The sequence below is a fragment of the Xyrauchen texanus genome, chromosome 13 (assembly GCF_025860055.1).
Source record: "Xyrauchen texanus isolate HMW12.3.18 chromosome 13, RBS_HiC_50CHRs, whole genome shotgun sequence".
Classification (NCBI taxonomy): Eukaryota; Metazoa; Chordata; class Actinopteri; order Cypriniformes; family Catostomidae; genus Xyrauchen; species Xyrauchen texanus.
Window position 1 is genome coordinate 47,647,297 of NC_068288.1, and position 13,594 is coordinate 47,660,890.

Sequence of the window (13,594 nt, forward strand, 5' to 3'; positions counted from 1 at the left end):
ATTCTCATGTTCATGCGTTCTGTTTCTCTCTGCAGGGGCTTCAGAAGAGTCCCGGGTCTCAGTCGGCGTGTCCTAATGGTGACCGGCGCCTCTCCTCCAGTGCTTCGGCCGACGGCTCTCACAATCAGGTTGGACATTCCTCCACAACCCCCAGCGACCCTTCGGAGCCAGCTGTCAATCATCTGTCCTCCACGTCCTCACCCGCGTCTTCTTCCTCGCACACGGCTACCTCAGGTGCCCCGACCGGCACCGCCCCGACCAAAGAGAGCGCAGTCCCGCAGGGCAACGCCTCCACTGCCACCAACCACCACAGTCCCCACCACTCGCTCACGCCCGCCTCGCCCGCCGCTCGTTCCGCAGACAATCCGCAGCTCTCGGCTCTTCTTGGTGGGAAGGATGGTCTCGCCGACTCCAGGGTCAATCACGTCCACTCGAGGGGCTTGTCTTCACCCGTCTCTGCCCTGTTCACCGCTTCTCCTTCGCCGCGCTCCATAGAGCCCGCGGGCAGCCTTAACAAACCGGGCTCTGCCACGCCCGGACCGCCGCCCACCGTCACGGTTAATGGCAGCGGAGGTGGAGCCTGCTCAGAAGACTCTCAGAGCCCGCTGAAGGCAGAGCCACCTGAACTCTGCATCAGAGCACCTCACAGACCCGCCCACTCGTCATCCACCGTGTCCATTTACCCCACATCAGCTGACGTCCTGAAGGCCTGCAGGTCAGTTAGTGTCCACACACACTTGATGAACCCAAATTGCACACTAGGCCAAAACATTGACTCCTAAAACGTGTTCCTTTTGGTCCATCTGATATCTAAGGTCCAATCATTTTTTTAAGTTCACCATGCAGCACACAGTGTAATGATGCAATCAGTATTGATCACTGACATTTTAAACAGAATTTACTGTTTAATGTGCAGAATAGTGACGTGTGTGGAGTTCACAGCTAATGCTGCGTGTGTTCAGCACAATCATGTGACATTCACGTGACTGACTGTATTAAAGATGACTTTGCATTTCATATTTGGCTGATAAATGCAACATTTTCAGTGAGACAGATAAGAAAACGTGTGTGTGTGTGTTTACAGGAATCTTGGTAAGAATGGTCTGTCGAGCAGCAGCATCCTGCTGAATAAATGTCCACCGCCGCGTCTCCCTCCGCCCCCTTCACCCCCGCTGCCGAAAGACAAACTCAACCCCCCCACGCCCAGCATCTATGTGAGTACATGACATGTGATTCCCATGTCAGAACAGTGATGCGAGTGGAACTGCACTAAATATGTGTTTTTATTGTGTTTCAGCTGGAGAATAAACGAGACGCGTTCTTCCCGCCACTACATCAGTTCTGCACAAACCCGTCCAATCCCGTCACTGTCATACGCGGCCTCGCCGGAGCGCTCAAACTCGGTTAGACCTGTAGCACGCACACACACATGCATACGCAGACACACATGTACACACGCGCACACACGTGCACACACATGCATACGCACACACACGTGCACACACATGCATACACACACGCATACGCACAACACACACGTGCACACACATGCATACGCACACACATGTACACACACACATGTACACACACACACGTGCACACACATGTACACACACGTGCACACACATGTACACACACGTACACACACGTACACACACACACACACACACCTGCACACACGTACACACACACTGGCCAAGAATATCTTGAGTGTCCAAACATGGATTCGTGTGGGGTGATGTTTCCATGGCAACAAGGAAACTCCACAGAATAAAAGTTGATTTGCTTCAGTGTTGTAGGACATCTGACGTGTGTGTGTGTGTGTGTGTGTGTGTGTGTGTGTGTGTGTGTGTTTACAGCTCACACCAGTATTGATGTTATTTAGTGGATACATGATGATTATTTCAGTTGAGTGTGACGGATTCTAACAATTGTGTTTTTACCTGAACAACGTTAAACAATAGTAGTTGGTGTTTCTAAGAGGCGAGTCTGACAGCACGTCATCATTGATGGAGCTCTCAGAATTCACATGGCAAACCTGGAAATATCAGGGAATTTTACAAATGTGATTTCCAGCACTGGAATATTCATAGAAGAATGTGTCAAATCTGAGTTGAAATGTTTTAGTTCTGATCAGCTGTAAATATTTCACTGGCTGTTGCTCTTGAGTGTTTGTGTAGACTCAATCTCACAATTCAGTGTGAAACATCCGTCTGACATCAGCACACGGACGACTGGAATCATTTAAATCTACATATGAGTGTTCAGAACCAAATCCAGCTCAGTGATCTCACAGTCATGAAATAAAATGAACCTTTGGAAAGCTCATGGAAATTCAAGAGGTGCCACCTGCAGACTGATGATGATGCTCTCTCTCTCTCGCTCTCTCGCTCTCTCTCACTCTCTCTTGCTCTCTCTCTCTCTCTCTCTCTCTCTCACTCTCTCTCTCTCACTCTCTGTCTGTCTCTGTCGCTCTGTCTGTCTGTCTCTCTCTCTCACTCTCTGTGTGTCTCTGTCGCTCTGTCTGTCTCTCTCTCTCTCTCTCTGTCTGTCTCTGTCGCTCTGTCTGTCTGTCTCTCTCTCTCACTCTCTGTGTGTCTCTGTCGCTCTGTCTGTCTCTCTCGCTCTCTCTCTGTCTGTCTCTGTCGCTCTGCCTGTCTCTCTCTCTCTCTCTCTGTCTGTCTCTGTCGCTCTGTCTGTCTCTCTCTCTCACTCTCTGTGTGTCTCTGTCGCTCTGTCTGTCTCTCTCTCGCTCTGTCTCTGTCGCTCTGTCTGTCTGTCTCTCTCACTCTCTGTGTGTCTCTGTCGCTCTGTCTGTCTCTCTCTGTCTTTCTCTGTCGCTCGCTCTCTGTCTGTCTCTCTCTGTCTGTCTGTCTGTCTCTCTCTCTCTGTCGCTCGCTCTCTCTCTCTCCAGATTTGGGCCTGTTCTCTACTAAGACGTTGGTGGAGGCGAATCCAGACCACCTGGTGGAGGTGCGGACGCAGCTGTGTCAGCCGGCCGATGAGAACTGGGACGCGAGCAGCACGAGGAAACAGTGGCGCTGCGAGAGCAGTCGATCGTACACCACCATCGCAAAATTTGCGCAGTATCAGGCCGCATCCTTCCAGGAGTCACTGCGGGTGCGTCCCATGATCCGTTATCACATGACGGCAGATTAGTGTTAGTGTCATTGTGCTGTTTAATGTGTTTGTGTTTCAGGAAGAGAACGAGAAGAAAGGCCAGAAGGAGCTGTCAAACTCTGAAATGACATCATCAGACTCGTGAGTGTCAATCAAACACTGCGTCACAGTTGATGTGTGTTTGTGTGTGCGTGTGTGTCTGTGTGTGCGTGCGTGTATGCGTGCGTCTGTGTGTGTGCGTGTGTGTGCGTGCGTTTCATCTGCAGCGAGTGAATCTGTCGTTTTCATTCTGTTTCAGTGTGTCCAGGAGGCGGAAGGGTCCTTTAAAACAAATCAAGTTTGGGACCAACATTGACGTGTCTGATGAGAAGAAGTAAGTCTTGACAGTTTTACAGACTGACAGGAACCGTTCTAGATTCAGTACCAGTTCAGAGAACATAATTTGGTCTCGACTGAGAGTCGTATGAAATAATGTGTAAGTTCAGTCTGAAAGAGGATTAAGAAATTATCTTTTAATTATATCTGTGAGAAATGAATCCTTCAGTCTAATGAAGTCAAAAGTACAGATAATTCGGCACCAAGTCGATACTGAAATAAAAAGTAATGACGGTGTTCTACAGAACCGAACCGCATTGAGGAATATATCACCTGCATCACTGCTGTTGGATAAAGTCCAGCAACTAAAAAATGCAAAGAGGTTGAAAATGTTTTTCTTTGTGGAAGTCCTCGTGGTAGTGTAGTGACTCGCCTCAATCCTGGTGGTGGAGGACGAATCTCAGTTGCCTCTGCATCTGAGACCGTCAATCCGCGCATCTTATCACGTGACTTGTTGAGCGCGTTACCACGGAGACGTAGCGCGTGTGGAGGCTTCACGCTATTCTCCACGGCATCCACGCACAACTCACCACACGTCCCACCGAGAGCGAGAACCACATTATAGCGACCACGAGGAGGTTACCCCATGTGACTCTACCCTCCCTAGCAACCGGACCAATTTGGTTGCTAAGGAGACCTGACTGGAGTCACTCATCACGCCCTGGATTCAAACTCGCGACTCCAGATGTGATAGCGTCAATACTCGCTGAGATACTCCGACCCTCCGATGACGTTGAAAACATGGAGTTCTGGAAAACAATACTAATAATAGTAGTAATAATTATTATTATTATTATTATTATTATAATAAAAGAAAACAACATGATTTGGGAAAGAATTAAACCGATTACTGAAGAGCACTACTCAAAGAAATTTTATTTTATTTATTATTGACAATAAAATGTAACTTTAAATAGATTAAGTGGGTGTGTTCAATATTACATTATCATATGAGCATATTTTTGCTGTGGATTTGAAATTGGTATCGAGAACCGTGAAATTTCACTGGTATCAGTACCATGACAACACAACTCCTGACATTGCACACACACACACACACTGCCTCTCTCCTGCCGTTTGGTTCCTGTGAAATCTGTGAAACACATTTGAATGAGCTGCAGCTGTTGCAGACGTGTGTGTGTGTGTGTGTGTGTTTGACTGCATTTCTCTCCTGCAGGTGGAAGCTGCAGCTGCAGGAACTTGGTAAACTGCCTGCGTTTGCACGGGTCGTGTCTGCAGGGAACCTGTTGAGTCATGTGGGTCACAGTATTCTGGGTATGAACACGGTTCAGCTCTTCATGAAGGTGCCGGGCAGCAGAACACCAGGTGAGAGACGCATCAGAGTGTTTAATGAGGATACTGACCGCTAAACGGTCAATGAGGATGAGTCTCCGCTAAACACTCAATCTTGTTTTGTCAAACTGACCCGAGTAAAAGTGTCTTTCTAAAGGCCGATTTATGCTCATGTTTAGATCTGACAGCAAATGCCTTCTGAAATAATTATACATTTCATATTGAAACGATTGATAAATGATTCATCACAGTATGTGAACATGTTGAGATCTAGGTAGGAAATAAATCAGCTGAATACTGTATGTTGAGTGTTGGGAAATCATCGTTTCTTTTGTGTTTTACATCGTACAGATCGAATGTTTCCCGTGTAGAATACAACATGGTGTCTCTCACATACTGAATATATATATATATATGGAATAAGAGTTCATATGTTATAAATGGATGTCTGTTTGTTGGGGAGCGGTTCACATTAGGCGTTAGGACGACCCAGAAGTATAAAAGTGTCCCAAATAAGCCCATTATTATTTTGACATGTAAAAGCTTCACATTTCATTTAATTAAGGGTTATATTTCAAGTTTTGCCTCAAACAGCCCACAAGAATTTTGTCAAAACCTTTTATGATATTCAGTTTAACACAAACCTTATTAAAACTCTTCATTCATTTGTATTGATCTCAATATCCAGGCCGTTTTATCGGCAGATTCTAGAAGTTCTGGTGTGATTTTCGACAGCAGCTGAATAACTGCAGAACTACACAAGCAATAGACTGAACAAATGTGCGTTTGCTTTAAAACAAGGAAATGAATTCTCATGCTTTTTAACGTATATTTCAAATAAAAGTGTTTGAGTGGGTCACGTGTTATTGTCCTAATTAAGAACAATCTGTCCATTAGTTGTGTTTAATTAACGATGTAAAGCTCTCCTTCATGTGCAGGTCATCAGAAACACAACAACTTCTGCGCAGTCAACATCAACATCGGCCCGGGCGACTGCGAGTGGTTCGCCGTGCCGGAACCGTACTGGGGCGTGATGAGCGAGTTCTGTGAGAAGTATGTGACGTCTTTAATACACCAGTTCAGAGAGAGATACAAGCATCCAAATCTCTGTGGACTCATCTGCCGTTCATTCACACTTGTAATAAAGTCTTCTGATTATCAGGAACAACATCAACTTCCTGAAGGGCTCGTGGTGGCCGAATCTAGAGGATTTGTACGAGTCAAACGTGCCGGTGTACCGCTTCATCCAGAGGCCTGGAGATCTGGTGTGGCTGAACACGGGAACGGTTCACTGGGTTCAGGCCATCGGCTGGTGTAACAACATCTCATGGAACGTGGGGCCTCTGACGGGTGCGTCATCTACCAGCCCGACACGCTCACATGGGGTAATGTCTCTTCTGCCGAAAATCAACCGTTTGTTTGTCTTTGCAGCTTATCAGTACAAACTAGCTGTCGAGCGCTACGAGTGGAACAAACTCCAGAGTGTCAAATCTGTGGTTCCCATGGTGCATCTGTCCTGGAACATGGCGAGGAACATCAAAGTGTCCGACCACAAGCTGTTTGAGATGATCAAGTGAGTCGATGTTTGTTTCTTTAATGTCCTGAAGCTGCTGGTGTTGTGAGATCGACTGTTGATCATCGTGAGTTTTATCTACAGCAGATGTTCTGAAGAAGTCTTCAGTGTCACTCATTCGGCCTGCTCCAGTTGGGAGTGCTTCATCTTCCTAAATAACTGCCCCGTTAGGCGATATGATGATATAAAGTGTGAATGAGTTTTTGGTGTATTGTGATACATTCATGTGCGCGGCGTGATAATTGTCCTGTTAACAGGTTCTGTTTACTGCGGACACTCAAGCAGTGTCAGAGCATTAAAGAAGCGCTGGTGGCTGCTGGGAAAGAGACGGTTTGGCACCGAAGGAGCCGTGACGAGCCGGCACATTACTGCACCATCTGTGAGGTGCGTCTGCTGTAATCTGCAGCGTAATGATGATTCTCTACAGATAATCTGCAGAAATGACACATGATGCTGTAAATAATTTCAGGTGGAAGTGTTCAACCTTCTGTTCGTCACGAGTGATAGTTACTCCAGGAAGTCTTATGCGGTTCACTGTCAGGATTGCGCTCGGAAGGGCAGCGGAGATCTCGACGGGTTTGTGGTGTTGGAACAGTTCAAGATGGAGGATCTCATGCACATTTATGAGCAGTTCTCATTAGTAAGTCACTTAAATACACATTTCCCTCTTCCTGTTTAAAGTGAATGTGTCTGAAAAGAGAAGAAATATTTGATGTGCTACAGGTTTGGAGCGCAACAGGACCTTCATTAGCGTTGTGTGCCATGAAACAATCCAACAGAGAGGGATGTGCAGAACGACTGTCACTGACGTTTAAATGTCAATTATGAGTCGACTTTGTAAATTATAGTCTAATAAGAGTTTATTGTGACCCATTTAAAATACTTCATCTACTCCAACAGCCAAGCCCGACACTAAATTATATAATTTAGAATTTATAAATAAATTGATAAAATGTTTGATAAAATGTTTTTAAAAAATTGTCAACATGGGGGTCTGTGTATCTCAGCGAGTGTTGACGCTGACTATCACATCTGGTCACTATAATGTGGTTCTCGCTCTCGGTGGGGCGTGTGGTGAGTGACTCCAGTCAGGTCTCCTTAGCAACCAAATTGGCCAGTTGCTAGGGAGGGTAGAGTCACATGGGGTAACCTCCTCGTGGTCACTATAATGTGGTTCTCGCTCTCGGTGGGGCGTGTGGTGAGTTGTGTGGATGCCGCAGAGAATAGCATGAAGCCTCCACACGCGCTACGTCTCCACGGTAACACGCTCAACAAGTCACGTGATAAGATGTGCGGATTGACAGTCTCAGACGCAGAGGCAACTGAGATTCGTCCTCCACCACCCGGATTGAGGCGAGTCACTACACTACCACGAGGACTTAGAGCGCATCGGGAATTGGCCGTTACACATTGGAAGAAAAGAGGATAAAACAATAATGTCGTCAACATGGTCCAGTGAAAGACGGGACCAGACGCCCCGGAGGCGATTATCCTACAGTTGAAAGACCGCTCAGTGGGAAAATAACTTGCAACACTCACAGATTTAAAAGACGACTCAAATGTGAAAACCTCCATTGTGACACGCAAGTCAACATTTCAGTAATCCACTTCCTGCACCACCACCGAAGTGATTTCAAAGCTACTTTGCTCATCTTGCTAACGGGTGAGAAGCACACGCGAGCTGAGCTGAAATTAAATGAACTTTTTATCCATCCATATATTCACTTGTTTAATAATTATATTCATTTTATTTCAAATGTAACATTAACATGAACGTAATTTAAGTGCATCCTCTAAAAATATGAACCCAAACGTAAATGTGTAAAAATATTGAGAGTAATTCCATCAGAACCGTCGACTGGTCTCGCACAAGGGTTCGAACATCAGACTGTGACATCTTTAATGAGGAAATGGACTACAATCCCATGAAGCATTGCAAATTACCTAATCAAATATAAAACTAAAGACACTTTTTAAAGTTGATAATTATGAGTACAGAAACAATATATTAGAATTTTATTGTAAAATATTCACATATAGAAATATGAGTAGTTTGAGAGTAGTGCATCATGGGAGTGGGCGGAGCTCTAGAGCTCTTCTCTGATTGGTGGATCTTTCACTTGAGGATTATGGGTAGAGTATTTATACATCAGAATCTCTGAGCTCACGGTCGGTCTGTAAAGGGTTATAATTCGTTCGTTATGGAGAAATGAAGAGGATTTTAACAGTTGTGCTTAATTGTCATTTCTTATCACCAGTTGAGTTCATATTCATTTTTGTGTTCAAAAGTTTAAAGCTTCTTGTGTCGTTTCTGTGCCGCTGCATTCCCAAACAAAATCACAAAAATATTGACTTTCAAACACGTTTCCCCAAACACTTCCTCGTCTGCCATTGGTCACCTGAACAGATAGTCCTGCCCAGAACTTGAGACGGTGAAAGCTGTCGAGCTGGACGGGTCATTCAATGCCACAGGAAGTCTGCCATACAAATTTATTTTCATATTAAAACTGTGATAAAAGAAACACTCGTTAAATGACACACAAATGAAATGATTTCTCACCTTGTGTTTCGTAGGCGCCTGCGCTCCATTCGTCTTCATCTTGACATCGTCACATTACAGGAACTCTACAAACGGACCATTTCTGATATTCAGGATCGTCGCGATGGCTGGTCACCATAGCGACCGCACGGGACTGCGGCTGTGCGTGTCTATGCAACCTGTTTTTAAACGTGTGTCGTTGTGGCCTACAGGGGGCGTAGCGGGTGAAATTCCTCTACAGATGTTTTCCTGAACGGCCCCTCGACGCCCTACACAAATGAATCATCAAACCGGGGAGGAATTGTGGGCCAATGATTTTTGTACATATGATCTGTCACAACCGGCATCGTCACTTCAAGACTACTGACACGAGAGGTTCTTTTGTATTTTGGTAATGCTGAAATCTGTCTCAAGGGTCGCCTTCACAGGAAGGAGCGCTAGTCTAGCTTTTTGTACGGTAGATAGCGGTTTTCTGACGACTTTGGATGGCAAAATCTACAAACAAAAAAAATATTTGTAATGTGAAGAATTAGGTGATATAATTTTGTACTGCTTTTATGTTCATCTGTGTTTTTATTTTAAAACCATGTTTGATATTTTTAATTTCTTGGGACCCTTCAGAGAGAAATGAGTTGCACATTGAATTAGGAATAAAGTTGATTTGTGATGAGCCCCCCCCCCCCACAACTGTTTTAGTTTCTAATCCTGATGTACATTTACACTATTTATAAATACATATTTATTGCTTGAAGATATTTGTGGATGGAATGCTGTTATTTTCCCAGAGTACCTGCCATTAAATCTCAAGGAGTTCATTTAAACCACTCCTGCATTTTCTATATAGAATTAAACGACTTAGTAAACATTGTACAGAAAATATCAAATTGTTTTATGTTTGAAGAATGTTTTTTGAGTTATTAAACAAGCTGTCAACAGATATTCATGCACATATTGCTTGTGTTGAATATGATGTGCAGACGTGTGAAACACGGATTCTGTCTTTAATCTTCAGGAAGTTAAACGGTGATATTTAAAGGAAACGCTGAATTATTGTCTCTATATTTAAATGGACGTCATATTGTTTTATGTAGAAACGGTTACTGAGGTAAGTTATTAACAATCATATCTGTCTCTCGTGAAGGGTTTGTTCAATCCTGATGTTTGTTCAAGAGGTCAGTGACTATTGAACTGCCTTTGAAAGCCTCAGAAAGGTTAAAGTTCATCGGCCTCTTGCGTCATGTCTGGCACTGACAAACATTTACAAACCTACAGCGTAACTTCATGTTTACTTCAGCAAACGCGCCGGCTAATTAAATGACTGATGTTGGCGTGTGTCCACACAGAATATGGTTGTGTGTTTGTCTTCTCATCGTGAGCAGTTACTGGAGCTCCTGATTTACTGTCATCACAATGATCAAAGGAGAGCCCATAATTACTTCATCACTGTAGTAACTGTAGTAATAACTGGAAAACATGGTTTCCGTTGTAAATGCTGGTAAAGGTTAGCTTGTATTGTGAATGAAATGAGTAATGTGTTTGGGGTTTCAGTGTGCTGAAGGCCTGACGCTTGTGATGTCACCGTCCTGCTGATCAAGAGACTTACGGGGCAAACGACACTTTTCTATTTCTTGTGATTGATGATCTTGATCTGCTTCCAAATGAATCGCTCGTAGCTGGTGACCACATCTGAACGTTTTATTCAAAGCATGATATTATTACAGTAATTTACACCACATGAAAACGGCAATATACACTGAGCCAGACCCGACGTGGGATTGATTAATGAAAAGATGACATCAGGTGGGCTTTGAGAGGAGATTAAAGATGTTTATCTTTGAAATATCATCCACAGTAAGTTTGGAAGTGAACTTCCTGTTGAATGCACCTCTGTGATCATGACGTGGCTGTGAAACCCAGCAGACAATGTAGCTGTAATTTGACAAGCACAGATCTCTACACTGTGTGCCAGGTTCAAAACCACATCCGACGGTCATTTGCTGATGCTGTTAGTCCCTCGTGTCAGACGTGCATCAGAGACCCAGTAGGCAGATGTAGCTGCTGATGTGGGCAGGACCTACACTGACCACTGAGCACATGAGGAGCGTCAACGGGTCCCAGAGATGATCTACAACAGATCATAATGAAGCACAGTCAGGACCGCAAAATAACCTTAATGATGCTTCCACAGTGTTGAGTTAAAACTACTTCATGTAATTAATTACTTCAGTTACTTTCTAAAACACTTTGCAGAAAAGTTATTTTCGCTCAATTCCTTGATTACTGACTGGATAAGGAGCGCACATGCTGTCGCAGAGACACAAACGGACATAATTCATGATTTAAATGTTTTCTACATTAATAATATTTGAGATGTGCTACCCAAGTACCAAACATCATTAACTGTAATCTGATAAGATTTTAAAATGTAACTTTTGACTGAAAAGTAATCAGAGTACAGTAACTTTAATCAGATTACACCCATCACTGTGCCATGTGTTCAAAGGCCACCATATTTAGTGCAAAAGTTTAATTTGGCAGAAGCTCGTCAACGTATGACGCCCTAATCAACACCAGACAAGATCAAAGAAAGCAGCGTGTCACATGTTTGTCAGTTTGTGGTGTTAAATTGATGTCTTTATGTTGATGCTTGATTTTAAGGTTCCCTTTCTGAGTCCTGATGCAAAACACAATCTACTGATCCTCAAACAGTCGTGATGGACGTCATGTGTTCTGCTGCATTAAACCCAGTGATGGTGTCACAGACGGAGTGATGGTGTCAGAGGAGTCCAAACACTCGCGGGACAGTGGATGGAAAGTTCAACGGGACGGAGTGCTGTATTATCAGCGCTGACTCAAGCACATCACTGAGATCAGAACACACGTGTAGATGACGTGATGTACTCTGTGTAATTAAGTGTCTGATCTCATATATTTGTCCTGATCACGTGACTGATGGCTGTTTTTCTGCTGCCACTCACAGAATCCATGATTTTCCATGATGTCATCGCTCCATGATTTGGCAGAAAAAGTCCTGGTCACTGTCAGCACCTGCATGATCACCTGTGATGTCACGTGAACAGGTGTTGATGAATGCAGGACATCACTCATGATCAGCTGCAGCTACATGAATTTGACAACCAAATCGATTCGTGCACAAGTTTATTTTTTATTCTAGAAGTGCAGCAGGTTTTCGGTCAGTTGGAAGTCATTGCAATAAGCTTAATCCAAAAACACTAGAAGTCTGTGGGATGTCCTCGTTAGGGGTGTTAGAATAATACTTTAATGTGTTCTTTCAGGCCGAGATGGTGTTTTAAAACTGAATGTTTTTATTTTAATAACTAATTGACTTCCTCAGCATTCATGCATTATTTCTAATCTTACACCCTTATTTAGTTTTGAGTAATGCTCACACACTGACAGTAAACAAAAACTGACCAATCAGAGCGCTCATCTCAGCGTGCGTCACCCTTCACCCAACTGCCCGCTCTCAGGTGGCATCACACGCCGCAGATGACGTCACCCATTCAATAAAGGTATAAAGTCAAATTAAAGTTGAAATCTCATATAAACTGATTCTCAGATGACGCTGCTGGTATATTGGGTTATAATATACACGCTAAATATAAAAGTGGATTTTCCCAGTTGTATTTCTTTCTATAAACCAATGAGCAGATAGTTTGTCTTTGACATTAAGATCATGTGACGAAGATCTCGTCTCTGATTGGCTGATGAATTGTTTGATGATCAGATGATGTGCCCTTCACAATGATGCTCATATAAACACGTGCTCGTGACGTGATGACGTCAGACGGATCTTTCTCATTCACCGGACAGTTGATGGTAAAACAAACTGTCTTTCTAGAGTTTTTAATCTAGTTATCGTCAAACAGTTTCACAATTATAACATGTGACATCATGAGATACCTGTTAGTAACTCTTCGTGATTCCCTCCGTCTCGTCTGTGTTATAAAGGTTTTCCTCTTTGTTTTACAGGAAAGTTGTGTGTCGTCCTGTGGAAGCATGAAGCGTGTTCAGGTCAGTGTCATCTCCGGTTTAATGATTCATCTGATTCAAAGAGAAGCCATGAGGCAGCTGCTGTCAGTCCACACACAAGTAACCCTAACCACACACATTCAGTTCATTTTCAGCTCCAGATGTCAAACTTTCTCTCAGAACTCACTGCGTTTGCGCTACACAACGACATAATGTCACTCACTTCACCGTCCAGTAGCACGTCAAGCCTCCGTCCACCTTCATCTGTCTTTCCGGTCCTTTTTCGTTCCTTCTTTGAGTCACATGTTCCCGTGCGACCCCTTTAAAGAGAGGCGGGAGCTCGAGGGGGCGGCGCCTCTTCAGCCGGTCCTATCACATCCGAGGGGCGGGGCTTATGGTCACAGTTCTATCAATGGGCCGGTCAGAGACGCTGTTCATTGAGAAAATAAAGGAATGTCATTTACTGAAACGACTCATTTATGAATGTTTACAGTCTAGAGAATGTTGATGAAATTGAAATGACATTAGCTAAACTATTACATTAGATATCTGAACAGTTTCCAATTATAAAAAAAAACAAACGCTTAATACATACCTGTCAACATTTGGTTTTCAAAATCCGGGAGTTTTTTTTTTGGGGGGTTTGTTATGAGCCTACCTCTTCATGCTGTAAGAGGTAGGCTCATGCTGTTAAGTGTACT

At 43.9% G+C, this 13,594-nt stretch overlaps 1 protein-coding gene and 1 long non-coding RNA gene across 4 annotated transcripts in view; one reads left to right on the forward strand and one right to left on the reverse strand.

Annotated features, from left to right (window-relative positions):
- Positions 1–9,837, forward strand: part of LOC127653577 (lysine-specific demethylase 6A-like) — a 58,358-nt gene extending 48,521 nt beyond the window's left edge. For all 3 annotated transcript variants that reach the window (XM_052140293.1, XM_052140294.1, XM_052140295.1), the window contains 13 exons: positions 36–715; positions 1,085–1,214; positions 1,298–1,403; positions 2,915–3,120; positions 3,200–3,261; positions 3,419–3,493; positions 4,673–4,821; positions 5,727–5,841; positions 5,951–6,138; positions 6,220–6,361; positions 6,619–6,745; positions 6,831–7,001; positions 8,936–9,837. In XM_052140293.1, the coding sequence (XP_051996253.1) occupies positions 36–715; positions 1,085–1,214; positions 1,298–1,403; positions 2,915–3,120; positions 3,200–3,261; positions 3,419–3,493; positions 4,673–4,821; positions 5,727–5,841; positions 5,951–6,138; positions 6,220–6,361; positions 6,619–6,745; positions 6,831–7,001; positions 8,936–8,965 (2,181 nt within the window). In that variant the 3' untranslated portion in view covers positions 8,966–9,837. The remainder of the gene's footprint in view (positions 1–35; positions 716–1,084; positions 1,215–1,297; positions 1,404–2,914; positions 3,121–3,199; positions 3,262–3,418; positions 3,494–4,672; positions 4,822–5,726; positions 5,842–5,950; positions 6,139–6,219; positions 6,362–6,618; positions 6,746–6,830; positions 7,002–8,935) is intronic.
- A 745-nt stretch (positions 9,838–10,582) lies between these two features.
- On the reverse strand, positions 10,583–13,287 carry LOC127653582 (uncharacterized). The gene is made up of 3 exons (XR_007971831.1): positions 13,117–13,287; positions 12,825–12,965; positions 10,583–11,025 (listed from the first exon to the last, which is right to left on the reverse strand). It is a non-coding gene; the product is annotated as an uncharacterized LOC127653582 (long non-coding RNA).
- Positions 13,288–13,594: the final 307 nt, after the last annotated feature.